Source organism: Drosophila pseudoobscura, chromosome X (genome assembly GCF_009870125.1).
Source record: "Drosophila pseudoobscura strain MV-25-SWS-2005 chromosome X, UCI_Dpse_MV25, whole genome shotgun sequence".
NCBI lineage: Eukaryota > Metazoa > Arthropoda > Insecta > Diptera > Drosophilidae > Drosophila > Drosophila pseudoobscura.
This window is the reverse complement of record NC_046683.1, coordinates 17,462,305-17,490,188: the sequence shown is the minus strand read 5'-3', so window position 1 is coordinate 17,490,188 and position 27,884 is coordinate 17,462,305. Positions and strand designations below refer to the sequence as shown.

The 27,884-nt window shown below is 45.8% G+C and overlaps 1 protein-coding gene across 5 annotated transcripts; it reads right to left on the bottom strand.

Annotated features, from left to right (window-relative positions):
* Positions 1–1,234: 1,234 nt before the first annotated feature.
* On the bottom strand, positions 1,235–27,834 carry sev (receptor protein-tyrosine kinase sevenless). Of its 5 annotated transcripts, XM_033382110.1 has the most exons (13): positions 27,324–27,834; positions 27,049–27,262; positions 17,014–17,877; positions 12,013–12,087; positions 10,203–10,268; positions 9,757–10,125; positions 8,354–8,593; positions 7,952–8,292; positions 3,276–7,879; positions 2,560–2,840; positions 2,305–2,496; positions 1,798–2,234; positions 1,235–1,738 (listed from the first exon to the last, which is right to left on the bottom strand). In XM_033382110.1, the coding sequence occupies exons 3-13, from the start codon at positions 17,689–17,691 to the stop codon at positions 1,417–1,419; spliced, it is 7,605 nt and encodes a 2,534-aa protein (XP_033238001.1). In that variant the 5' UTR covers positions 17,692–17,877; positions 27,049–27,262; positions 27,324–27,834; the 3' UTR covers positions 1,235–1,416. The 5 variants fall into 5 exon arrangements, with proteins under 5 accessions (XP_033238001.1, XP_033237999.1, XP_001354560.3 ...); XM_033382108.1 differs by having other exon boundaries at positions 27,049–27,834; XM_001354524.4 differs by having other exon boundaries at positions 2,560–2,837; positions 27,049–27,834.
* Between the last annotated feature and the right edge of the window lie 50 nt (positions 27,835–27,884).

Sequence of the window (27,884 nt, the reverse complement as noted above, 5' to 3'; positions counted from 1 at the left end):
AGAGAACCAGGTGGCTTGGAGGTCGAAAGCAGTACTGCCTCGTGGTAACGCCTTGGGACCATATCCTCAGGGCCCTAACTCGGCTAGGAATCCGAGATCATCTGGTAGCCATCATTGAGTACTACTTCAGAAACTGTATGCTGCTATACACTACCAACAGCGCCGAGTAGTACCAGGTGACATGCTGCGCTCCCCAGGGCCCTGTCCTTGGGCCAACCTTATGGGACGTGATGGATGACGCTCTCCTCAAGCTTCAGCTACTAAGCTATCGAGCAAGACAGCCGATCTTGGTAAAGCATTTTCACGGATGATGGTGAGCACGAGGGGACCCAAACGAAGCCGCAGACTTCCTTTCTATCTGCGCAGAGGCGGCGAGGACTAAGTCCCGCAGGAATACAGGAAATTGTATACTCGATACTCAAAAGAGTATAGGGGCTTATTCGATTTGAAAGTGGATGTGTGTAACGCCCAGATGGAAGCGTTCCGACTCCATAAAGTAAATATATTCTTCAGCATATATATTATATTCAGCATCAATACCCGAGCATCAATAGAGCCATGTCTGTCCGTTCGTCTTGTTTGACACCTAGTTTTCAGAGACTATAAGAGCTCGAGACTCCTGTGATATCACACTAAATCAAGTTGGTTTCAAAATTTTTCCCACACCAAGGACGAAAATATGTGGCATCTATATACGGTAAAGTATAGGGATATATAAGTTTCGTGTGGATTTTTGTATCACCAAGAAGGAAGCACTTTGTTTTAAGCATATTCATTCTTAGTACTTATATGCGAATGAATTGAACAAGCAAAACCCGTCGCGGGGAGGTGATTCCTTTAAAATGTATTGTGAAAGTTTCTAAATAAATTGCATAAAGGTGTAATTATAAATTTTAAAATCATAAAAAAAAACATTTCTTTAGATTTGTAACATTAGAAAAAAAAATTTTACAAAAAGAAAATACTGTTTTGACCTTTCAATATCAAAATTATATTATTTTCCCAGCTTACAAAAATGCATTCATATATGTATACAATTTATAATCAAATCTAAAACAATATCGTGTTGATGTTTTAATATCAAACTGAGATGCTCGAAGGTATCAATTGGAAGTGCTCGAAAATATAGCTGGAACATTTTCGAGCATATCATATCATATGGTATCGGTCCAAAATATCATATCACACTCGTATCAATATTTTTTGGTAATAAACAGACATGGAACAGTGTACATATGTATGTTCACTTTCTTTCAGTATATTCTTGTAAATACATTTAATCCAAAGGTTTAGCTTAAGCGTAAAGTATAAAGCTAGTTCGTTAGCACGTGCCCAACCAGTTTTGGCTTAGAAACTGATTTGCTCTGGCATCGGAAACGGAAAATGAGACGAGCTCTGCAGAGAGACGATGGCCTCCTACAGCCGGGATATCCCTTCGTTGGCATACAGCTGCTGAGATGGACTGTGATTAGGCACATTCCGAAGGGACATACTCTCTGGCTCCTTCGTCTCGCTCTCCTGCCCCGCAGACTTCTTCGTGTGCTCATCGAAGTGCACCTTGAGCTCTGGTCTGATGCAGGAATCAGCTTCCGAGCTAGATCCCGTAGTTCTTGAGTCGACTGGCGGCATTTGGATGCGGCGGAGATCCGTGTTAATGGCATGCAGAGCATTAAAGCAACGCCTGAAGCTGGGTCGTTCCGATGGATCGGTGCGCCAGCACAACAAAAGCAAGGAATGCCTATCAAGAGGAAGATCAGTTTTAGAAGCAGCCTGATGAGGAGTAAAGATACCAATTACATTTTGTCGGGACAGATGGTGGGTTGGTGGAGACGTCCACCTTCCTTGACGTGGGCGAGCACCTCGAAGTTGTTCCTAGCCGCATACGGCTGCTGGCCCAGGGTGAGGATCTCCCAGCAGAGCACGCCGAAGGCCCACACATCCGACTGGGTGGTGAACACCCCATCCACGAGACTCTCCGGGGCCATCCAGCGAACCGGGAGCAGCCCCTCGCCCTCTTTGCGATAGTAGTCGCTCTTGTAGATATCGCGGGCCAAGCCGAAGTCGCCGATCTTCACCATACGCCGGTGCCCCGTCTCTGTTCCCTCAGAGACAAGGCAGTTGCGGCAGGCTAGATCCCGATGAACGAAGTGCATGTCCTCCAGATAGCTGCAGCCGTTGGCCACGTCAATGCACATGGCCAGCAATTCCGACAGCGACAGTCCCTGGACTACCTCCTTCAAGATTCAATGGGAAAGCAAAATTGAGTGAGCAAAAGCTGTGAGAAGAGGTATGGCGTTACACCACCTGGGAATTTGGCCGAGCAGCCCTCAGGTATGAGAGCAGATCGCCCGCCTCCATATGCTCCATGATTAGAGAGATGGAATCCGTGTCAAAGCAGATGCCCACGAGGCACACAATATTCTCGTGCTTAAAGTTGCTCATCAACTGCGCCTCCTGCAGCAGCTCCGCAAACTCGCTGGCACCCTTACGCAGGCTCTGTGTATAAGCAAGGGTTTAGAATGGTTTCTATATCTTAAGACTGTTGCCTAGTTTAATCACCTTGATAGCCACGCGCTGCGAATTCTTCTTGTCCTCGGAATGCAAGTCTCCCTCGTAGACCTCGCCGAAGGCACCGCTTCCGAGGAAGCGCCGCAGGGTCAGCTGACTCCGACTAATGTGCGGCAGCAGGGCGATGTCCGCGTCGCTCAGCGTCGTGGAAAAGGCGCGGTTCCGGGCGGCCAGTAGCTGCTGCTGCGTATGCAATGTGGACAGGTTGCTCCAGATGCTTGGACGGCTCTGCTGTAGCAGCTTCTTGGCCCGCACTCGCCGTTTTTGCACTACTTGGATATAATGGTTTATAAATAAACAGCCAGTAAGACAATAAGACCTGTGAAAATAGACTGACTGGGCTGCATCGTTCAGGGAGGCACGCAGGGCCATCTTAAGTCTTAAAAGTCATATCTATCCTCAAGCTTTATGAAAGAGTCGCCCCACAAACTAAGTACACTCATTACTACACTGAATCCTTTTCAGATCGACCTATGTGGAGTGTGTTCGTCCGTATTTCTTGTGTGTATAAACAGTACAATTGCTGAGAATATGAGATCTGTGAAAACTACCTCGGGAACTACCTCATGTGTTGCCATGAAGGCGACATTTTGATCTACCATTCAAAGAATCTGCTAAGATAGAAAAATCAAGACTCATACCCGCATAATGACTACACCTAATAATAACCTAACCTAAGAATAATAGCATGACTGGGAAAATGTTACCTTTGCGGACCAGGAACAGGGCCAGTACACAGCTGGACACAATGGCCGCCGGGGCAATGATGGCCAGTACCAGTGAGCCGCGCTTCTCGGGCGTGACGAAAGGCTCCGACACCCGGTCGCTGTCCTCGCTGTAGGGCCCCCAGCCATGCTCCTGGCTGCGGGCGCGAACCCGGAACAGGAGTAGCCGGTTCGAGTGCAGATCTCGCACGATGCAGCTCAGTTCGGTAGTGTTGCAGTAGTCTAGCCACTGGTCCTCCACGGCCGCCGGCTCCTCGGCCCATGGCAGAAGGGCTAGCCGGCCCCCTCTGGCATTCTCCCGGCGCCTCCTTCGCCTGACCCTGGCCTGCAGCGCCTCGAGACTGTAGAGGGCAATGGGGTCCCCATTACCGCGCGCAGCACTCCACTTCACCCTGAAGATCTCCCCGGCAATGTGCTCAAGCTGTGGCCGGCCTGGCGCACTAGGTGCGTCCCCGAGTGTCTCGAACTCCTGACTCGGACCCCGGTAGATGGAGGCTCCTGGGGAGGACGCAAAGCCAAGGAGCAGCTGACACTCATAGCGAGTACACGGCTGCAACGGTTTCACCTCCATCCAAGAGTGGTTTCCGGCTACTTCCCAGCGCAGGTGTTCCGCCTTTGAGCGACACTCGAGGGCCAGGGAACTCAGCGAGTCCGAGGTTCCTGCCCATGAGAGGGTCAATGAGTAGGGTCCCAGCTCAAGCAGCTTCAGTTCCGGTAATCTCACGTAGGTCCGAACGTGCAATACCGTACTGCTGTTGAACTTTGTGGGCGTGGCATGGGCCTGCACCCAAAGCCGGTAGCCGGACCCGGGCCGCAGCCCTCTCAACTGGTGCATCCCCGAAGACTCCACTCTGTGTTCCATTTCCACTTGCTCCGTACGGTTTCCATTGGAATCCTCCACCCAGTGGATCGTGTAGTGGACGCTTTCGCTGCGGAGATGGAGAGGTGGTGCCCAGCTGACCTCCATCTCGCTGGGACCCAGCACGCGAGCGCTGAAGTTCCTTGGGGCCGAGGGAGAGGCCGAGGCGGTGCGCACTTCCATGGAGGGCAGCAGGAGGGCGTCGAGGCCTAGGCGGGTTTGGTAGTAGCTACTCAATAAAGCTCTGAGCTGGTATCTGGTGTAGGGCTGTAGGCCTGTGATGTTGATGGTGTCCCCCGATCCGGTCTGCCACTGATGGAGTGCATCTTCGCGAGGGCCTCCTTCCAGCGAAGTGAAGTTCAGCTGGTACCTCAGACCAGGCACGGGCAGCGCGCAGTCTGGAGAGGCATGCAACTGGGTCAGGGTTAGGATACACAGCACTTCGTCGCACTGGATGGCAGTAGAGTCTAGGGCAGCGGAGGCGGGCAGCAGCAGGCAGCGCTTGCTGGGATACGCCTGGTAGTTGTGAGCCTTGAGCAACCGCACCTCCTCCGGCTCCAGCTCAACGAGGTACTCAAGCTGGTAACGCCTCCGGCCGTAGGCGCGGATGCTGCCGTTTCGCAGGGCATAGAGGTAGCCCGAGTCCTGGGCCAGTTGTCCGCCGTCCTTCGTCAGCAATTGGAGCTGGCTACGCAGGCCTGTGACGGTGCAGAGCTGGCGGGCCACGTCGTAGACGCAAAGCTTGCCCTGGTGGTCCACCAAGTTTAGCGTCTCTGTCCCGGGCTCCAGACTGCCCTCGTACAACCGGAAGAGGGCGGTGGAAGATTCGAGCGGAATAGGCGATCCGTCGGTAAGACTGCGGCCCCGCAGCGTGGCATTCCGGGTACCAACCTCGTGCTCAAGCCAGACAAGTGCCCGGCTGTGTGGCAGCGCCACTAAGTCCCTCAGCAGGTGGCCCCGCGGAGTGCTCCATAGTCGCTCGCCCTGCAGGATGCGCCCCTCAAAGCGGCACAAGTCCAGACGGTATATTGCAGCTACCTGCGCTGACGGCACCTCCTGGCCGGCCTCAAGTTCGGCCCAGTAGACGATGCGCTGTACCCAGTCGACAGTGAGGGCAAGAACCTCAGCACGCATCCTGGCGAGCTTTGCAGGTGTGGATCCCGGCACGTGCGTGAGCAGCTCTACATGCTCGTTGACCCAGAGGATCCTCTGCTCCCCCTCCATAATGGCCAGGTGCTCCACGGGACTGGCGGTATGTACCAGACGGCGCCGGAGCTGACTGTCCAGATCCAACTCGCCGATGAACTCTGTGTTAGCAAAGATAAAGCGGGGCACGGCCTGCACCTCAGGCGCCACGTGAAGGGCGTGGTTAGCGGCGCCAGCAGCTGCCCCTGTCGATGCCACATGCGCCTCCACCTGGAAGCGGTATGTTTGGTCCGGCTGCAGGTTCTCCACTCGAGCTTCAAGGCTGCTCTGGTTTAGCAGCAATTCCGCGTGGATCTCCGATCCCAACCAGCAGCTAATACGGTACTCCAGAGCCTGCACCGGAGCTGGAGCCTGTTCGGGCGCATCCCAGCGGAGTAGGGCCCCGATGCTAACCGGCAGCAGAGGCGTAGCAATGCGGTCCACGAAAACGCGCAGGCGCCGGGGCTGAGTGGGAGCCGCGGCGGGCGTGCAGAGCTGAACACGGGTCGTGGGGCCCATCCGCCAGGCTGTGCGAGGCGTGATGCTGATTTTCAGCTGGAGTTGCGCCTGCGGAAGGTGTGTAAGACGGGCGAAGGGAGTGGCCAGATCCAGAGTCTGCAGGCGCTGGCCATACTCGATGAGCAGTCGGTAGGAGATGCTGTGGTTGCCTCCACTTATCGCTGGCTGCCATCGCACGTGAAAATCATCCCAGTGGCCATCATCCAGGCGGACGCTGTCAGTGGGCACGGCCAAAGGTATGACCCCAGCATCGGGTGGTGGCGGGGGTGTTGGATCAATCAGCTGGAGCGAGGAGACGGGGGAGTCTAGCCCCTGGGGCAACAGCTCCATGGTGTCGTTGACGGCTGCTATTCTGGCAAGCACTGCTCGGCGACCGCCCCGCTCCAGCCAGAGCAGAGCTCCGAGGGGTCGGACCAGTTGGAGGCTGTGGGGCAGGGCATCCCTGCCAGGCCAACTTTGCAACAGCTGAAGGGAATCCTGGGTGGCTTCCAATCCAAGAGGAGCTTGGTAGAGGCGCAACTCGGTAGGGCCTGATACCAGCCAATACAGCTGGCCTTGCTCCAGATCGATACTGAACGAGACGATGCTACCCTCAAGGCCATTGACGTGGTAAAACTCCACCTCATTCACGTGCTGGGGGTGGCCCGGGGAAGAGCTGAGAGGCCGACGTGTCAGACGGGTAGCGGTGGCGTAGTAGAGATGGCCCTGACGGGGATCGATAGCCAGCTGGCGGGCCCCGAAGATGGGCAGCAGTTCCCGAGCCCCGCTCCAGGGATCCATGCGCACCACACAGTTTCGTGCCACATCCGACCAGTAGATTCGGCCGCCCCTCCAGTCGTACGTCACGGCCCCTACATGCAACACCTCATCTGGAACCAGGCACCTCAGCTGCGGCTGCTTCAGGTTGATGCAATGCATGACCCCAGACCCGGCGACATAGTAGCCCGCACTGGCGTTTATCATAGCCAGGGGTCCAGGCCGCGCTTCCAGCTGAGCGTCCTTCCGCTCCAGTTTTCCACCCAGTTCATTGGTCTCGTAAAGGGCCCCCTGAAGGGTGGCCCAGCTGAGGCGATGCGGTCCAAGGGGCCAGGTGCGAGCCACGTGGGGTGGGGTCCAGGCACCGGGTTCACCGGCCGAGCTCATGGCCCGCACCCGGAAGTGGTAGAGATTGTCCGGCTGCAGGCGCTCGAGTCCGAAGTGGGGGCTACGGATGTTGCGGATGCTGAACGCGCTCTGGCTTGCCACGTCCAGGACCTCCAGCTCGTAGCTCAAGTCCAAAGCGGCGGCGGGTGACTGGTAATGATTCCTAGCCGGCTGCTCCCATGATATGTGTGCTGCCTGTGCCCCCAACACGGCGCTGAGCTGGCGAGGCACCCCTGAGGGATGAGCCGAAGGATAGCGCTCTGCGGTGAGAAGGATTAGGCCCCAGCAGTCAGGGAAGTGACGCAGCGGCCAGGTGCCCAGCCCTCTGTGGTTAAGCTGATCCACCAGCAAGAATTGCATCTGGCTGGCACCAGCTAGGAGCAGGGAGCGGCCCTGGAGAGCGAAAGTCCGCCATGAGTTGTCGGGCAGGACGATCAGAGGCCTTTTGTAATTTCCATCGTAGCTGATTTCCAGAATCTTCCCCTCGTGCGCCACCAGTAAGTAGAGCAGCCAGTGCAGCGGGTCCAGGGTGAACCATCCAGGCTGTCTGATCCTGGCAATGCGGATTCGTTCCTTAGTGGTCAAATCGAGGCGCCAAACGCTCTCGGCATCGGTCCAAAAAAGCCAACCGTTCAAGGGGTCAACCTCCAATTGCTGGACAGGGTCCAGAGCCTCGGACAACACAGCAATGTCTATGCTCTCCAGATCCATCTTGAGCAGGGAAAATTTGAGATTCGGCGTCTCCACAGCTAGGTAGAGACGTCTTCGGAGCCAATCCAGGCTAAGCTTTCGAGGAATCCATTTACCGGTAATGTTGCTTCGTCCATCTAGCTCCACTCTGCTAATGCCAGAAGTGGGTTGGCCCTGCTCCAGTCTCAGGCTGTTGAAAGGGAGGATCAAGAAGGGCTACTCGTATCTATTGTTCTTTGCAGATTTTTTGATGACTGCCCACCTGCGCATCTCTCCCAGAACGTCCACAAACCACAGCCGTTGCTCCCTCTGCTCCCAGGTCATATCACTAATTGGTTGATCAGACTGAAGGACGAGTCGTGTCTCCCCGCCCGGTGCCAAGGCCTGCCATACGATGCTCCGATGCCCGGCAACAAGCGCACTCGGGTCCTGATCCTTATCCTGATCCTTGTGCAATTGCGGAGCCTGTGCGGTATGGGTCTCGACGCTGGCAGAGGCTGCTGGGCCCTCGCCCTGCTTGTTGATCATCGTCACCTCCAGCCTGTACTTGGTACGGGCCTGCAGCTGAGAAAAGATAAAGTTTCCCCGCTGCACCGTCACCAGCTGGAAAAAGAGTCGCAATCTGTAATTTTCCTCATGGAGGGGCAATTATGGGATTGATTACCTGCTCGATGGTTCGGTTATCCGCAGGACTGCTTAGGCGAAGGCGGTAACCCTCGACGGGGCCGTTGGTGAATCTGCCCGGATGCCAGTGCACGGCCACATGGCTTTCGTCGAGTGCCAGCACCTCCTCGATAACCGGCGGCGATATGGGTGCCCCCTCAGGAGGCGTCTGGTAGGCGGGTGTAGCCGGCGAGTAAAGCACATCATCGCTGCTTTCGCCAAAGGGAAGCTCGAAGCGGAACTGCATGATGAATGGATGTAATTATTTTCCAAGAACAATTTATTTTAAAAGACGAAATGCAAGTTTTGGCCTCTGTCTGAATACATTGCCTGAACATATGTACATAGAATAATGATAGACATATAGATAGATATAGATATAGGTACAAAGATATATCTAGAGGAAGCTAAAAAATGCATTACTTTTGAACTATGCGAGGTATGGATCTGAAATTTATTTAATGGCTTTTTTTGTTATTGCACGTCTGTACATCTGGATCGCTATTAGCCATTAGCCAAGCTTACTTTGCTGCGAAGAGAGTTCGTAGTTTTCGTAGCCGTCTCCAGACACGCCCTCCGGCTATTAGTAGAAAAACTGAGGCACTTTTGGTGACAAAATGATGGTTTTCAACACGCACAGCCGGCAAGCCACGAAAATTGGATCAGAAAAGTGTAACAATCGATCATTTCTGCTGCAGCGCTGCTTCCAGCTCCTGTGGAAAGCAAAGCTGGCGCATATGTCTCTCTCGCTCTCACTGCATGTTTTTTTTTCCATAAAGCTGTTTCTTGATCTATCGACTCCACTATTGATGCTGATTAATAATACATATACCTAATGTGGTTGGAAACGTTTCCTGCCTAATCAGATCGGAAAAGAAATTACACTGGATACGCAAAGCAATCCACGCGCTTACTCATTGCCCCTCTCTCTCTCACATACTCTTCTTCGTGCAGTGTGCGCCCTCTGGCGATAGAGCGAGATAGCAACACACACATTCTGACTGAGTATCGAGTATAAATGTAGATAAACGGTATTTTAATGTTTCATCTCTAAAATCGATGTTTCGATAACCAAATCGGATTGCGACACCTGTTAGCACGAAAACGTAAAGTGTTGTTGCTCTGACCAATTAGTTCAGAGCAAAATTTAAGGTTAGGAAAACCAAAATTTATTTGTAAGAAGGGAAAAAGCTAAATTTTCCTGGTAATAGTGTCAATTAAATGTTAATATATACATCAATAAGTCATATATTTCTTTCTTTTTGCTATCAATAATCAGTTATTCGGTTTGTTGTCAGACATTTTCGTTTTGCCTAAACGAGAGGAACAAGGATTTGCGTATTCAAAAGTACATTTCGAATTCGTATTTCATCATTTCAGAGATAAAACAGTCTTCTCACTTACTCTGTACTGTGTGTAAGGCATCAGGGGCTCAAGGATCTCGCAGACGTAGTACTCGTCGCAATCGTAGTCTGCCAAATTAAACCATTTCTCCTCTTTCTTTTCCTCTTTATTCTCCTCATTATGGAGGTCCGCGTACTGGTACTGGATGTTGAAGGGTCGACTGGACAGGTAATGCTCCGGGAAGTGCATGTCCCACTTGATGGTCAAGGGCGTGTCCTGTCGATCCTGACTGGGGGCCTGCACGAACTGCGGTTGCGTCCTCTGCACTGGCTGAGTCATGGCCAGGCGTTGTAGGCGCCAGTAATTGCGCTGGGCCATCTCGCAGGACCCGATGCAGGGCATGTCATGGGAAAAGAACTGTAGCGAAGACTGCCAAACCAGAGGGAAACGGTGGTGATCAGCTGGACGAAAATATTTAGGGATGAAAAAGATGAGCTCGCACTTACACAAGCTTCTTGGCAGGGCTCCAGCTCCTTGAGGGCTCTGTACCATTGAGCACATCCCTTGGTGCACTGCGGATTTAAATGGATTATAATTGTTTAAAAATACTTTATCTGAAAGCGGAGGAGGACCCTTGAACTGCGCAGTTAATGTCAGTCAGTCAGCGTAGTCAGGCACAGTTTGAATAAAAAGTAGTCCCGTAGAGGCCATTCCGGTATTTGGTCCTGGCATTGTTCATCTCTCCGGCCCGATGAGTGCCTAAATCTCAGTGCTATTGAAAACGACATGAGTGTTGCTATGAGACAGACTCATAATGAATTCGCTGCCCTCAACTCTAGATTCCGATTGCTTCAAGACAAGTTTCTCGCGATACAGTCTCACTTTGAAAACCTCAAAATTTTAACTGATTCGCCGAAAATGAAAAAGGGCTACAATTATTTGCCGAATAGAAATAAAGTCCCGGGATCACCCGCACCTCTGGCTCAGTCACCGTCTCTAATCGACTTTGATGGAATGGAACTTGGAGTTAAAGGTGACCTTGCACCGACAGCAACTGCTGCATCTGCATCCTCACCAGGCGCCCCTTCTGTGCCCGTGTCTGACCTCGATATCCGACTGGAAGTCAACGACAATCCCGGGTCTGGCATTTAAAGCCGCTGACTCTGCTGTCCGGAGGGATGTTGAGGCACCTTCTACCCCTCCATCACTTCTTACTGCTGTTGACCCTCTAAAATCTCCTGTCGTTTCTCGTCTATTCTTCAGGTTTGTTAGCTCTATACGAAATTCTTCACACTTTCTCTCATCTTTACCCTTTTGCTGATAACGATTGCGATACTGCTGACCTACTCGCTTCATTTTTTCAACTTTGCCACTCTGTCCTTTCTAAAACCCTTTCCTCTGTTCTCGCTTCTTCTAGCGACTATCGTGCCATGCACTTATATATTCTTTCCCTTGAAATAGTTCAAGTTGCATCTATCCCACCTTCATTGATTTTAATAGCCTATTAACCAATTTAGAATCGTGTAAATTTTATTTTTCCTTGAACCAGATATGGTTCCCAGTGGTGTTCTCCAACTGTGTGCTGATTCTGTCGAGCGCGCCGATTTTCCCACCGTCTGGAAAGAATCTATCATAATTCCCACTTATAAAAAGGGGCATAGTCTCATGTTTCAAGTTACCGTTGTATTTCCAATTTATCTGCCAATCCTAAACTCTCAGCAGAATCTTGTAAAACATCGCTCAGTTTCTTCTAAACTCTTTAAACTTTCCACCTTCGTACTTGACGGACTTGCACAACAGTGTCAGCCTGAAGTCGTTTATACAGATTTTAGTAAAGCTTTCGACTAAGTTAATCACAATCTTTCTATCCACAAACTATCTCTCCTCGGGTTTCCGACAAACCTTCTTCTCCGGACTAAGGCTTACCTCTGCAATCGTTCTCAGCGTGTCTGCTTCAACTCTCTATTTCTAAACAGATTTTTGTATCGTCGGGTGGGCTCAAGGTAGCCTCAAGGTATCTACCAGACATACAAAATATTGCCCTTATATGTGTACTTTCCGGGGACGGGATCGCTTCCTTCCCACTTAGAATTCGTCTCCGACTGAAATCGAGCACTAAAATAAAAACTCAGTCAAATCGAAAAATACATTCCCTTTCGCGGTTAACAAGTGTCTCGCCCTCCTTTTAAGCCTGGAGATGGTTCAAATTACTGCTGCTCATTTTGCATTGGGGCCTGCTTTTAAGATTCCTTTCATTTAATTTGGTCTGATGGCTATCAAATGTCGTTGGGCACCCTCGTTCCTCGCTCCACTTACGCGTGTTTTGTAGCACTTCTCGCTGCTGTCCGCCTTTTCGCACTTGATTCCAAACTCGTCCAGAAATAAATCCTCCTGGAAAAGTTACAAAACGAAATGAAAATAACCCAAACCAATTAGTAAAGTAAATAACATTGTGGGTCATGGGAACGGAAGTGGCCGCTGCTTTGCATGGGAAAAGGTAAATACACAAGGACTACACCAGCAAGAAATCGAATATGAACCCTGTCACAGTGTCAGTAACCAGCGTTAAAAAGACAATTCATTTTATTTTGATTTTTTGTTTACCTGGTTCTCGTGGAATACAAAGTGTATATTGTTTCCCTTTAAATGTAAATACAATTGTGCATCCGTGTACATGTTGTATACATTCAAAAGACCGTTTTGCTCATCCATACATACATATGTATACGGTATAGCAGCAGTGTCCATGGACATGTCCTTCTGTCTGCAATGCCATTTATTATCGACTAATTGTCAAGGGGTATAGTAAGTTCCCGAGTCGCAGTCAGAATATCGACTTTTCTGTCTTATTATTTCCGGGAATAAGTTCCGCTGAATAAGCTCTAGAGCAAGATAAACGGGTTGGGCATGTGAGCCAGGATTTCATAAAGATGGAAGACAAATTTCATGCCGCAGATTTAAGCATACGATAAAGTTTCGAAGGGGGGATGGTTGATCGATCAACCCAAATTAATTTGCATAAATTACGTGTAAGCCGAGGCGTCTCAGCCCAGACCGCCTTCAATCTTTGGGTTCATCACTGGCCTGCGATCGTGGGTGAAGCTCAAGGCCTAGCTAATGTGGGTCGTGGCACTAGGGAACAGAGATGGTCTGAGGACTGACTAAGAGAGGACAGAGCCTCCAGATAGGTAGCGGGAGAAGATCAACTGAAAATGACAACTGCCACCGATCAACCTGTCCCTGAAAACCAGTAGAGGTAGGTTTGATGACAGAGTTTTCTTCGCTGTTGCATAGTGTATGTTAATTAGGGATTTCCCTTAAAGCAAACTAATTGCTTCGCGCATTTCTCCACACATTCGGAATATTTCTCAAGTGCTTGTGCTTAAATTTTTATTTTCTTCTACGCAGTATTTTATTAATTTAGCTTGATTAGTTTTTTCACAAACAGAAATAGCTATTGAGAGCTGAGGCTCCCCAACTCACGATGGCAATGGGACAAGGAGAATGAGAACGAGAACGAGAACGAGAGCGAGAACATGACAGAGATGGGGTGGGCAAGCTCTACGACTAATTGGCGTTGGGGGTTTTCATGTCGTCATTGCTCATCTTTTGTTGTACAATTTCTATTACATTAACTCGGAAACTCATGGACTGGACCGAGCCCCACACAGCACTCGGACTAGGTTGGTGTGCTATTGACACCATTGTGTTCGTGTTGCTCTTGCTGCCTCGCCAGGCTCCGTAAAGCCAGCGCAGGAATGCGAATATACGAATATATGCCAAACCATTTTTATACACACACAAATTGGCTAAGAATTTTGCACACTCTCGATCTGCGGGAGGCAAAACATCTCAGCGAAATCTCTTTTGTGTGCACAGCTTTTCTGTGTAAACCGAATTCCAGGTCCACAATCTTTAGTGCGGCCTGCTCCAGTTTCAAGCGAGGAATGGCGAGCAGAAATTCTTACAGGGACTCAATTAGCAATCAGTGGACTGGACAGTGAAGGCAGGCCGAAAGATGGTGAAAGATCTAGTAGCCAACAGTTTTTTTATGAATTATAGCTGCATTTATTAGCCGGTACTCAAAGAATACAGGGGTTTATTCGATTTGTAGCGAGACTGGATGTGTGTAACACCCAGAAGAATGCATTTCCGACCCCATAAAGTATATATATTCTTAATCAGCATCAATAGCCGAGTCGATCTACAGTATAGTATAGAATATTATAGTTAAGTAGTTTGAGCTCTGCTAAATGCTTCATTTTCCACTCATTGAAAATACCCCCTTTATCATATATCTGATAATAATACATAAGAGTAGCCGGTGAGTTGCCACAAAAGTGAACCGTGGAACAAGCGAAGAGAAGGATTAAATGTAAAAAACTACAATAACTACAATTATATTTGAAAAATAATCTCTGACAATCCTTTCTTTCAGTCTGCCCCTTGCTGTCCAGAGCTGTCCATTTAAAGCAATCACTGAACACGATGGTTCATCATTAATTTTAATTGAACCAAACTACATTGATGGCCTGGATAGGATTGGATTACAGAAGCGTTTCGCTAATGAATGAACTGTAACTGAACCACTGATTAAAATGTATCTTCACTCCTATTACACACTCTCAGGAGCATAGTATAGGGTATAGGGATATAGTAGTTTTGTAGTGGAGTGGATGTGTGCAACACCCAGAAGCGGCTCGGACCCTTTTAGGTATAGAAATTCCTGTTTTTATTCGAGGTAATATCATACAAACTAGCCTTGATTAGGGTTCATTATCCAATGAAATATTTCCAAATTTTTCAAAGTGCTGTTCCATCTTGTGGAGAATATATGATAGTAGAGCTATCAGCTCTGCGATCGAACTGAGAAGTTATTATTCATAATTTTAAGATCATTACCATGGCAGCTACTTACATATGCATGTATGAACATATATGGTAATCGTTGGACCTTATGGAAATAATTTTACTGAGCAAATTTAAAAAATGGTCGATCAACTATTATTTAATATCTTTACTCATAATAGATTTTATTTATGTATGTATGACATTAATCTGATCCAGGTGGACATAAAATGGGAAAATAATGTTGGATATTTTGGGGTCATATCATATAACAAAAAAAACTAATATTTTAATTCGTGTCTTGTAACCATTAGTAAATAGGAATTCTCGCTTCAAATTAGAAAAAAAAATTTCAATTTTTCAATCCAAAATATATTATGGTGCACCGGTTTGGGCTGATATTGCAAATGTCAATATTAATAAAAATCCAAGTTATACAGAACAAAATCTTAAAAAATATATATATAACCTACCATGGCATTTCTCCACTACCGAATCACAATTTAATGCTAAAGTTGAACTAACCTCAATGAGAATGGCTAATTATATACTCAATCTATCCACACTTACAAACAACTTGATTATTTCTCATTAGTTTTTTTTTTTAGTTCAGTTTTTTGTATAACTTCTAAGTAATAGTGCTTTATGGGGTATGGGGCTTATGGGGTTGTAAGGGGATTTTGTGCATATTTCTTTTCCCTTCATCATTGTTTCTTAAAAATGAACTTCTTTATACTACTGCACACCACTATACTATGTCTTAGTAGAAAAGGTCGACGGCCTGTACTCTTATAAATGTAAGTCACCCACGCTTGTGTAAATTAAATATATCTCTGATAAAGTGTTCCTTATAGCTTATAAATAAATAAAATATATATGTACGTGCGTTGGTTACCTGACCCATGACAACGGGTCTGCTATTTAAAAAATAACCAGCAAATAGAGGCATTAAATTAAATATGAAATGTCGCAGCAGAAAAGCTCCATGTGACGTTAGTTTCGCAGAGCAAGTTTCACGACCGACGCGTCGCTGCAGTTCTGCGACCCATTCAAATGGTCCCACAAATCTGTATATGTGTATGTATATACGTATGTACTCGTACGAGAATGTACGGCCGTTCGTACGGAGACAGGCACGAATATGCAAATGGCAATTAAGCCGAGCGTCGGTAACCCAAATAATGATAAAGATTATATTTTGATACGGAGCCAAGTTGCTGTAAGCTGTAAACTCTAGACCAAAATAAACCCGAGGGTTCGCGCACACTCCAGCTAAAGGAGGAGCTGAACTCCAGAACCACTCAGAATCTAGAGCTCAGCTGTTTTAAGCCAGCATCAGCTGGCCTGGGTGCGAATTTCCGCACACTATCGGCTGAGCTGAAAGTCCGTCTGCTTCTACTTAACCTTTCTCTGAGCTTTTAAAATATCGCAAGGAAATGATGTTATTCAATATTTCGTTATTAAGGCAGTTGTATGATATTCTAGTGGTTCGGTTTTCAACAAATTTTGTGGGCTATGCACTAACATGGGACGACAAATGTGATTAAGATGGTTTGATTATCTTCAGAAACAAACATTTGTGTGTAGAAGAGCTTGTGAATGTAAGGACATAACGAAAAATGACTTAAAAATTCATAAAAGAAAACTATCTGCCGGTCAGATATAAATTTTGAAAAGATCTTTAGCTCTGTTCCGGATCCTATTTGAACTATAGTGTGCGCCAGGCCATAGCAATGATTAGCTAGACGATCTTCAATTATCAAATATGTACGTACATATGTATATATTAATTAGCCGTTACAGTATTTGTCCAGCCTCTCTGCGTGTGTGTAAACGATTAACTTTAACAATCAGCAAGCTAGATTGGTGTATGCCGGATAAAAGAATGAAAGCGCAACTGAGTTTTGATACCCGATACTCAAAGAGTATACGGGTATATTAGATTTCTGTGGAAAGTAGATGTTTGCGACTCTTTTTTTTCAGAATTCTGTAACGCTCCCTTCCACAATTTTAAAGATACGATAAACCGAAGAAACAGAATCCTAGAGAAAGACCTTATCTACCAGATTGCAAGAATCCGGCTTAGATGCATTATGCCCCCTCTGTCGAGATAGCAACACACGTACGGACTGAGTATCGGGTAAAACGTAGAGCCGCGGGCCTAGCCGCGCGTGTTACAACGCTCCCGTTCGTTTTTGTTTGCATTTTGTGCGGGTACTACAATTACTTACAAGTATATGCATATTTATGTGTGTCTCTACATGATGAATACAATATTTTGACGACACTGGAGAGCTTAACTCATCGAATCTGTCGCACAGCTGCTCAGGTTTTGTGCTGATTTAATGTACTAGCTTTAAATCGAATTTTAGGCGCTGCACACATATTGTACTTAAGTGTAGTTTTAATTTCCATTCCTGATTTATGCAGGAATTCAGCGAGTGACGACAGCCCTAGGCAGTTACTCACCTCCACAATACAGCGCTGCACACACTCACGTGTGACGCGTTCCAGGACCACACGCTCATCGATTCCATCCTCTGGTAACTCTGGCAGCGCCGCCGTTGGCTTGTGTGCTGCCTGTGGTTCTGGGACCGGTCGGGATATGCTGCTGATGGCAATGCCCTCCACAATGCTGGGGGGATCGGCTGTCGCGTGCTTGTGCCAAATGGCCACTTTCTCCACCACGTCACTGTCCAGCTTTGGCAACAGTCCCAGGCGGTCCTTGAACTCGTCTGGCAGGCCTGAGTAGTTGTGGTGCCGGCCATCTTGGGAGCGACACCCATCGCAGCAGATCGACAGCACGATCAACAGTAGGAGATTGATAATCAGAATCGTGGATATGCCCCCATGTCCGTCCTGGCCGCTGGCCAACTGGCGACCCAGGCGCGCCAGCTGCTGGCGCAGGTCGAACTTGCTGCTCTGATGCTGGACGCTATGCTTTCTGTGGCATGTCGTCGATGTCGGGGTCGACTGCTGGTTGATGTGGGTGGTTGACGTCTTGGTGTTCACGTTCACAGCAATTTTGACATTGAAGCTGATGTTGAAACGTTTCCCCATCGGTTGACTAGGAGTCTTCTTCTGCTGCGACTGCTGCGACTGCTGCGACTGCTGCTGTGCCTGGTCTACATTCTGATGCCAAAACATAGTCACTGATGTGGCAGCGTGTGACCTTCACCTCAGGTTTGCTAGCTTTGTTTTGCTAGGCTGACTGCTTGCTAATGTGCTTTTGTGGGTCAGGTTCTATTTTCTAGTCGTTCGCGCTTTTACTGTTGTTGTTCTTGTTGTTGTTGTTGTTGCTGCTCGCCAACTGGTATTCGCCGAAAACCGAAACTGAATGGCACACAAATAAGACAAAAGAGAAAGAGAAAGAGAGAAACAACATTAAAAATCAAATCTCAAAGTCAAAACCCGAATTCAATGGGCATGTAAAGTGCATTAGCTAATTTCCATTTTATGCAAATTAAAAGATTAAAAAACGCGCAAGTCTCCAAGCTCAGCGCACCGCATCGATTGATACCGAATATTTTCTGTACATTCTTCCTAAATTTCTAACTAGGACCAAGTCTTCAATCGTGAATAAGTCAATTAAAATGCGATTGATTTTCTTAAATTTATTTTAATTAATGGATAGGTAAGTCCGACTTTGTGGAAAAACTTGTTCAAATATCATTTTTCCAATAGAAGATTATAATAAAAGGAAAAATGGTGTTCAAATCAAACTTTATTATATTGTACCCGGCTGGGCGCAGATCGGAGGCAAATCGAATCTGCCAAATCATCGCCGGATTCGCATTCGCTGCCGCATTAATCTGCTGACGCGGCTCACGCAGGGGTGTTGTGTTACGCAAGGGCTGTGTCCCAGCATTCTTCAACCCCGAGCTGTTGTTGGACTGCCTGGACATTGCCCGCAAGTACTTTTGCCGACTCTGCGCCTCTTGAGAGTTCTGTTACAAGAGGAGGCCTATGTTGCACTTGGTCCACTTGAAGATGTTTTTGCTAGATCAGAAACCAAATGCAGATGGCAAAGTACCCGGCTGGATCTGGTAGCTTATACGTACTCTTGTTTTGTTGTATACTTAAAGCTTATTAAAAATGTTGAAACTCTCTGTGAAAATGTCCATATCAAGAATATACGAGCTCACAAAACTAGTCCTGGCAAACTACATTGCAACAGCTTCGTTTCTGTATTGCAAAACGGTACAATAAGAGGGAGTTTTGACCCCAAGGGAAGAACCAGTGGCACCATCGCTCCTATGAAATCGAATACTATATACAAATCTAATATCTAATCTATTACGTTGTGCCATTACGTTAATTTCCTACGACAAAATGCTAAAAAATAATAATGAATCCATTCGAATAGTAAGTGGATATCCATCCCTATATTAGCCACAAAAAAAGACAATAGTCGAACGTACGGTTTAAAAGGAATAAGCCAAAATATGGTGGTTTTTGATGTTATGGTTATCAGATCTATGCGAATCGGTTAGGACTATCTTTACAAATTTGTTACATACATATATTGAAATAAAAAAATAAACACTTCCCTATTTATTTATTAAAAATCCGCGGAGACATCTGACGTAAGTTACTGGCGTTACGTTACCCAATTTCGAGGTAATAAAATTCTAAAAATATACCGTTGCCGAGGGTTTTAGATAGTTCAATATATTAAAGGGACTTTAAGGAAAAACTTTTATCAAGAACTCAGTTTTTAATAGAAGGTACATAATAGTAAAGGAAAACATGACTATAAAAATACCGAAAAATACCGAAAAAGTTATGGCGGAAATTCTATAATAGGGTCGTAAGTTTAGTTTCATTCGAGTGATTTATCTATGTATGCAATAACACACAATAAATCTTATAATATTGTAAGCTAACAATCGATAGCAATCAGCAATGTTCAACTGAAATTATGTTGAATAAAATATGAAGTTATTAAATTGAATCATTTGAATTATATTCAATAAGTAGCATTAGCTTATGGGGGTTTTTTCGCCAATCATTTTGGAATTGCTTTAAATCCTCCTACTTTATGTGTTCATATGTATGGAAACATTTTGCATAGCCAAACTCGTTGTGCGGTAGAACATGACAAAATAGATATACCCTTTCCAATAGGCAGAAGAGACGAAATGAAATCATTTCATTAGCGGCAGCTCCAAGGTTCAACGAACGCTTTCCGAGGGCGAATTTGTGCAAGTGCAAGCAGATCAATATTCCAACGTATTACTAACGATTCGCATCCAGGTTTTGGAACCTCCCCAGAACATTATCATGGCATATCAAGCGACAAGTCTCAATTAACCCGGGCTAATGCATAGTCAATAAGTCACACGCCCTCTCAAAGCATCAAAGGGAAGGGCAATAACAAATTTATCCTCATTGATATGCAAACAGATTGAGTGGAGTGGAGTGGAGTGGAGTCTGCTCTTCAGACGAAAATCAGCCACTGTTTGAAACTTCACAGAAAATAATAGTTAATTGCACTTTAATTTCATATTCACCAGAAAAACAACAGCGCTCATAAAATGGTAAATAAATCGTATCGGCAAACACTCTCGCACACAGCGCACAACAACAACAAAAAAACGGGAGACAAAAAGGCGAAAATAAATTGAAAATAAATTGAATAAACCGCTAGAAACATTGAAAATATGAAAGATCACAGGAAATTAATTGCATAAAAGCTATTCGGAAAATGCACGCAAATTCCGTTCAGCGATTTTACATTAATTACTGTAATCACTGCTGTATCAGGCCAAATTTTATTTTGAATCTTTGTTTCTGCCATACGACCGCCGACCGGCCGGGAGTCAAATTTTCACAATGTCACACAGCACATGCGTCCTACCCCACATTTTGCTCAGCCTCGCAGTTTAATTCAATTTATTGTTGATTTGAGCAGCTTAATTGCATTTCATTGCTGCATCTATTTTCCCCAACTTAGCAGCAACTTCAAACTAGGGACAGGCAGGGCAGAGAGGGCCCCACTTACTAGGCGAGGCGTCGGCGCGCAGATGGGGATGACTCACGGTACTTCTCAGTGGCGCGATCGGAACACAACTGTTTGACATGACGAGCAACATGTTTTAACCAGCCCAATCCACAGCAACACATAACCCCAGCCCCAAGCCCGAGAACAACTCGCCGTCGCGCTGTTCAACCGAAGCAAGCCGCCCGACGGGCCGACCCGATCCGAGCCGCCCGCCGATCTTCTTCGCTTGTTCGCGGTGACGAAGAAACGATCGCGTCACGGTCAAGGCAACCCCTAAGCTTAAAAAACTGAACTTTGACAGAGATCTCTTCAGTTATTTGCACCAGCACCATATAGAACGCCTAAAGAATTTAATAACGGGGATGCAACAGAAAAGTCTATATTTTTTGACTCGAGAGGATTCCGTAGGTGGAATAGGATCTCAGGGGGTTTTATTTTTCTTATCTTTCTTTTGGAATTCAAGCGCAACAATGGGAAAAATGAGAGCAACAGATTGTTTGTATTTTGTTTATTTCATTTCATTCATTGTGGATCCAAGAAGAATAGGATAGTATTGGGTTACACCAAAAACTACTATAATATTTTGTCACTCGCCGCTTTTGATTTTTAAACAACAAAAATGCGAAGTTTTTGCTCGCATATGTTTTTTTTTGTTGCGATTGTATCTGACTGGTTTCGCTGGTTTAATCTGATTGAGACTAAAGCCATTCTGCAATTGGCAAGTGTGATACATTTTTTAGGTGTTTTTAAGAAACTCATTGGGTAGGACAAGGATTTTCTTCACTAGACAATCAGTCTGTAGTCCAGATCTTCAGCCGGATGTGTTCATAAGATTTATGTGGCCTATCCAACATATTTTATTCATGGAGAACGTTCCATGAGTGGACGCTCTGCGTACGATCGGCCTGACACCGGCAGATAGCCAGAGAAAACCTGCCCTCTCTCACAAAAAGTGGCTGCGCATCTTATATATATTTAGCGAGGAGCATAGGAACTGGACCACGGAAGATTGTAAGAAGTTAATTGGGTCAGATATACCAAAAAAAAACCGTTTTAAGTCTGATCGAAATGAAAACTACTGAAAACCGCTCATGTGGAAAGCTGAAAAATCATCAGGTCAAGGAAACAATAAAGCATTGACGAGGAAGCCTGACGGTGTAGGTCTGCTACACTTGGTGGAACGTTCTCCAATTGGTTAAAATCGATGGAATAATGAAGAAAGAATATTATCTTATTTAGAAACCTATTTTGTCAAATTTTATAGACAAATGTGTCTTCCCCACATCCGAGATCACTTTATAGCAAGACGGTAGCCCGACGCACTAAATTCGTGAAAAATCGTCCCAATAACTCGAGTTTTCACTTAATCCAGTGGCCTGCTCAATAGCCCAGATCTAAATCCCATTGAAAATCGATGGGCTCTGTTTAAAAAACATTGGAAAAGTACGAGTCTGCACCAAAGGGATTGGGTGAGTCTTTGAGAGCGCGGGAGGTCGGAGTGGCAAATGATACCTGGCCAGCACCTACTAAATTTAGTCGAAAGTATGCCAATACTTATTCGGAATATGATAAAAGCTAAGGCCCTTTGGAACAAATATTTTTAACAAATTATTAAAGTAAAAAAATTTGAAACGTGCAAAAGGTGTTTACATGCTCATTTTTTGAACAAATTAAAATCTCTTAAGGAAAAGGATATCTTTGAATTGAAATTATTGTCTTTTTTCATTTTCACTAAATTAAAGAATCTTAAAGAAAAAAATCACAAGGATTGATTCATTTTTAAAGATTTTACAGGCGCTTAAAGTGTATCCACATGTGCTCGCCACTGTACATACGTAAGCGGATCCGATGAGAGAGGGAAACCCATACAGAAGGATCACGACCGCTAGTTATGTTCCGATGTTAATCTTGCAATCCGTTTATCCACTTTCTACATAATTAATTATTTGATTCCAATTTTTAAATATCTGATCTTTTTCTACATTTCGGCTTCCACTTCGTTTGTCCTTTTTGCTCATTAAAGGGGAAGTATTAATACAACTTTTTTTTGTTCCAGCACTTATAGTTTCTGGGATCTAGGCGCTCATCGGGAAAAAATTGTATGCAGTTTTGGGTGGAATAATTCAGTAAAATTCATTGTTCAATACATAAACTGTTTAAAAAAAGAAATGCGTGTTTCAAACAATATATTTTAGGCACTAAAATAATAATTATGAGTAACTTGGCCTCTGGACCGATTTAAGCTGCCACAGGTAGGACAGGTATGTATTTTACAAAACGGATACTCCGAGCTAAATATTATATACTGTATGTACTATTACTATGCTATGAATGGGGGGGAATCGGAATCGGAATGGGGGACATGTGCTTCAGGTTCATGGCTGGCCCTTACTCCGAGGCGGCTGTGCTTCATGCCCTAGGATGAAGGGGGCAACGAGCGAACCCTTACCCGTCATAACTGTACACATAATGGTGGAAGTGCGGGTATACTCTCCCCGTGAGGTCGGCTGGAAACGGGTCCTGGTAAAGTCATGTCTCTGCCATGGATGACCGCTAATTATAGTCGGCCGGAGGGAAGAAAACTCCCTGTGAAATTAAAACAAACCCGAGGGGACACTGGGTCATGACCAACCTGACCCTCCTGCACAAAAGCCCCTCCGTGAGCTCATCGCAGACTGCGAGGTCAAGGAAATCGGAATAATTATAGGGTGCGAAGCCAATGCACATCCCTGTCCGCGTTGAAGCACTGTCACTAATGAACGGGGTGAGTACCTTTCCAGCTACATACTGACCACTAAAGAACGCCTAAAGATGGTAATTTTAATCCAGTGAAATGATCCCACCTTTACTGCCAATCATACGGAAGTCATGGACCTTACACTTACCTCTCACCAGCTACAGAGGAACATAAGATCCTGGAGAAAATTGTATTCTCCTTCCCTCTACCGAGTTCCAGTTCATTTCCGGAATCTCAAGCGGACCAACTGTTGTCGTTGTTGAGATCACTTGAGCCGTATTCACCCTGAATCCCCACTAATGAGGAGTTTTTATAGAAGGGCACGACCCGTCTTGGTAAGATATTCACTGACGCCTGCAGGGAGGCGCTCAGTAAATCCTGCCTCTCTGGAAAAACCAGAATCCGGAAAAAACCTGAATGGTGGACTCCGAAAGTAAGGCAAGCTCAGAAAATCTCGCGAAGGCTCTTCAACAGATACAAAGCTCTTAGAAAACTCTCGTGCAAACTGTAGCTGAAAGCGGAGTAGAAAGCCGAGCTGATCTGAGAGGTTTTTTGTTCAGGCAGAATCTGCTGGCAGGTGCATACCTTATCGGTTGAGCTGAAAGATGATCTGATAGCTATTTTTCTACATATTAAACAATTATTTCAGCTTAAGAACTATCTCAACGAAATGCAACAGCGTATAGGTATATTTTATAACTTTGCCAATCACTTGTTGGAATGGAACCGAACATCTGTTTTTATATAAAAAAGATGTTCCATGAAAAGTCAGTCGGCCAAACACAACTCAGAACTTAAACCAAATGCGCCCCATGGCCTACAAGACCTACAAGTCTGCAGGCACAGATGGCATCATCCCCGGCCAACTGATCGACAAAGAGCTATAACTGGGAGTCTTCTCCTAAGCCAGGCAGCACCTTGCACACTGCTCCCAATGATTCCAGACCCATAAGTTTGTCATCCTTTCTTCCAAGTCGATGGATCGGCTTTTAGGGCTGCATCTCGGAACAATCATTTCTCCGAATCTTATCACTGATTCCCAGCATGCTTATCGGAAGGAAAGATCCACCGAAACGGCCCTACATTCTTTCCCAGATATAAACGGCGCCCTCAACATCCTCCCATCCGCCATCACGGCTGCACTGACGGAAATGGGGATTGATTCCCGGACTGTGAGCCTCATCGATCGGATGCTATAATGCAGGACCGTTAAGACATCACTGGGAAAGTCAACGTCCACCAGGTTTGTCACGAGAGGCTCACCGTAGTGCGGAGTACTTTCACCCTCCTATGAAAGGTAACAGTGAACGAACTGCAGCAGGATATAGAGGGGGTGGCTGTCCCATGGTAGCGCGCGATGTAACCCCCATAAAGATGTCGAAATGGGCAGACGAATGCGGGTTAGGTATAAGCCCGTCTTAAGCTGAACTCTTCACTGGGAAGTACAAGATTCCGAAACTGACTCCCCCAAAACTCTGTGGAAAAACGCTAGCTTTGAAGAACAATGCCAAGTATCTTGGCCTGATCGTCGACAAATAGATCGATTGGAAATGGGAATATATGATATGGTACAGAAGGCCACAGTGGACCTCTATACCTGCAGGAAAACCATCAGACTAAAGTGAGGAATGATCCCGTATATAGTTCGTTGGCTCACCGCCACCATATGGAGTGGTGGAGGCCAGCCATAGACAATATAACTTGTCTTATCAAACTCAGCCAAGGTCAACGCGGTCAATATCGTTGGACTCTATGACCGTAAATGACTGGGTCTCTTAATGACACCGCAGAGCAGTTACATCTTTTCCTAATATAGGTCTCCGAACACAGGGACATCGATATGAATGATGCTGCGCTGGAATGTTGATTTTGTTCAGAGACACTGGGGGTCAAGTTTGTCTGTTCAGGGTAAAGGTGACATGTTTGCACTATTACAGATTTACGCGATGAGATGATAGGTGTTCTGTTGCTCCTGTTGTGCACTGGAAGTGACTTGGGGTGGCAGTATCATCAAGAAATGTCAAAGTTGTTGTAAAACTGTTCTTCCGTATATCTGCTGTGTAGATCAAATACCCTGTCGGTCCAAGGATGCTAACTTGAGATACACCAGCTGCAATTGGATGATATTCAAACAGGAAATCTTTGCATTCTACTGCGAAACTTCTTTGAAGTTATTACTTATGATTTTGTGAATTAAAACATCCAACGGTCGAAAGTTTGCGCGTCATCCAGAAAGACAGACATAAAGACGGCAATACTCTCGTCTTTTAAATGCATTTTGTATCTCAGAGATTATGCGGTTTACTTTTTCAATGGTTCCATGTTTTTCGCGAAGTCAAAATTGGTGCATTGGGATGCACTTTTGATGTTTAGGTGTGGCTTGATATGATTCAGGAGCAGTCTTTCAAATAACTTTGATAGGCACGGCAGAAGACTGATGGGTCTATATGATGATGGCTGGGACTTGTCCTTTCCGGCTTTATGGATCATTTCTTCCATTTATGAGGATAAACACCCCACTTCATCATGCTGTTGAATATTATGGGGAGAAAATATACTGCACAGCTCGGCAACTCTATGATCATTTTAAGGGATACGAAAGCTGTTATTATTGGATTTTGCCGCCAGTGACATTACAGACACTAATGCTTCAACTGAGCTATCTATGTCATCTTTACAGTAGATGTTTGGGCAGCCATCAATACGGGAACTTACGAGTATCTACATACTTCCTGTATTTAAACCAATCTGTTTTTCTGGAAGTTAGAAAGTGAGGGCGCTTCGAGAAAAGTGAAGTAGGATTGACGAGGGATACGATGATAAATCTGTTAAGAGGAAAACCAAAAAAATCGGGTTGCTTCTTTGGATCTGAGGGCCGATATGTAAAAATTTCTTAAAAATCGGTCGAATCATTTGGGAGATTTTCATTTATTGATTTTATTAGTTTCCAATTTTTTTAGAATTGCTTGTTTACATCGGTCTTGTTGTTTTCTATTCTTACACCAACATCAGCCACTCGCCAGAGTGCTCACACATTGCACGACGAAGAGTGTGTAAAAGAGTGAGACAGAAAATGAGTAAGCGCGTGGCAGGGCTAATGCAATCAATGCACATTGATTTGTTCCTTCTGGCTATATTGATAATCCGATCGGCACTCTGGTAGATATAGCCATTCTTTATGCCACAGATTTTCGTCCTGTGTGAGGGCGGGGCTCAGAAGAGTCTGGATACAACTTTTCGTTGCTCTAGCCTTTATGCTCTCTGAGAACTAGGCGTCGAAAAAGACGGACAGACAGACATCGACTCGGCTTTTGATGCTGATCAAGATATATATATGTTATTTGGTGGGAAACGCACAGAAGGAAATATTACACACATCCACTTTCGCCTAGATTTGGGTAACCCCTATATTGATTATACCCCTATAATCTTCGAGTACCGGGTGCTCATACATATGTATGTACATATGTATCTCCCGAACAATTTGTCTGGTTTTCAGAAAAGCTGATTTTTGAAAGCGCTGGAAAATTGTTTAGGAGATCCTTATATTCAGACTATCTAAAGTCCTCACAAAATCCATTGACTTTTGCCAGCTGATTTCCACTGGTCTCATATGGCTATATACACTACGCAATATATATAATTTAGCTCAGATAAATATGAACATGTGTGGGACTTGTAAGGAACCCTTTTTCGACCGTCTGAATTAGCTTGAGCTTGGTCAACGGTCTGTGGGCTCTATGCAATCAATTTATAATATTACCTGGGCGACAAGCATTCGAATTTTTATTCGTTACTGTTAACTGCTATTTATACCATGGTAGTCAACTTGAATCTTCTCCAAGCGCCGCTTGCTAGTCAGTTCCGCATCGGGCTGCTCCAGGCGAGCCAACGTCGGCACTACTGATAAGGGGCCATTGATCTCGGAGCTTGTCTTGATCCGTCTCACCATATCCGTATTTATATAATACTAGCCACTAGACGGTCAACTCAGTATTACGACGATGTGCTGCCTCCGTGATCGATTCCTCTTCATACCTTGAACGTCATCGGTTTTCTGATCCTTCCTGATCCTGTGCTTCTGCTGCTCCTCTAGCTCCCTTCCACGCCCCCACAAAGGACTTAAATCTGTGACATCCACAATTTTAAGGATACAGGAAAATTAGAAACGTACAATCATAGAGAAAGACCATATCTACAAGCTAGATTTTCCGAGTCTGCATCAGAACGGATCATTATAATAACCAAAAGCAAAGTCTGCAGTCGGTACGCAGTGCACACACTCTGTCGTTCAATGTTAGCACCGTCTGGCGGAGGAGAGCCGTGCTGAATAAGTATCGGGTACAACTTACGGTCGCAGCAGTTCCCACAAATCTAATATACCCCTATACTGATTTTGAATATCGGTTATAACGAGGGGGAACGTTGTGAGTCTCAGCTACGGCAGATACAGACAGTATGGCTTCTCGCCGCCAGAGACGCACACATTGCTTTATGAAGTGTATGAAAGAGAGAGAGAGAGAGAGAGAGAGAGAGAGAGAGAGAGAGAGATGGAGAGAGAGAAAGAGAGAGAGAGAGACAAAAGCGCTTGGACGGCGT

Bases quoted from the DNA above. Each gene is read 5' to 3' on its own strand.
- sev (XM_033382108.1), bottom strand. From the start codon at position 17,691: ATGTTTTGGCATCAGAATGTAGACCAGGCACAGCAGCAGTCGCAGCAG. The intron at 8,594-9,756 runs GTAAGTGAGAAG...TTCATCATGCAG, and splicing joins TGCCTTACACACAGTACAGA to TTCCGCTTCGAGCTTCCCTT. The intron at 8,293-8,353 runs GTAATCAATCCC...CTCTTTTTCCAG, and splicing joins ATAACCGAACCATCGAGCAG to CTGGTGACGGTGCAGCGGGG.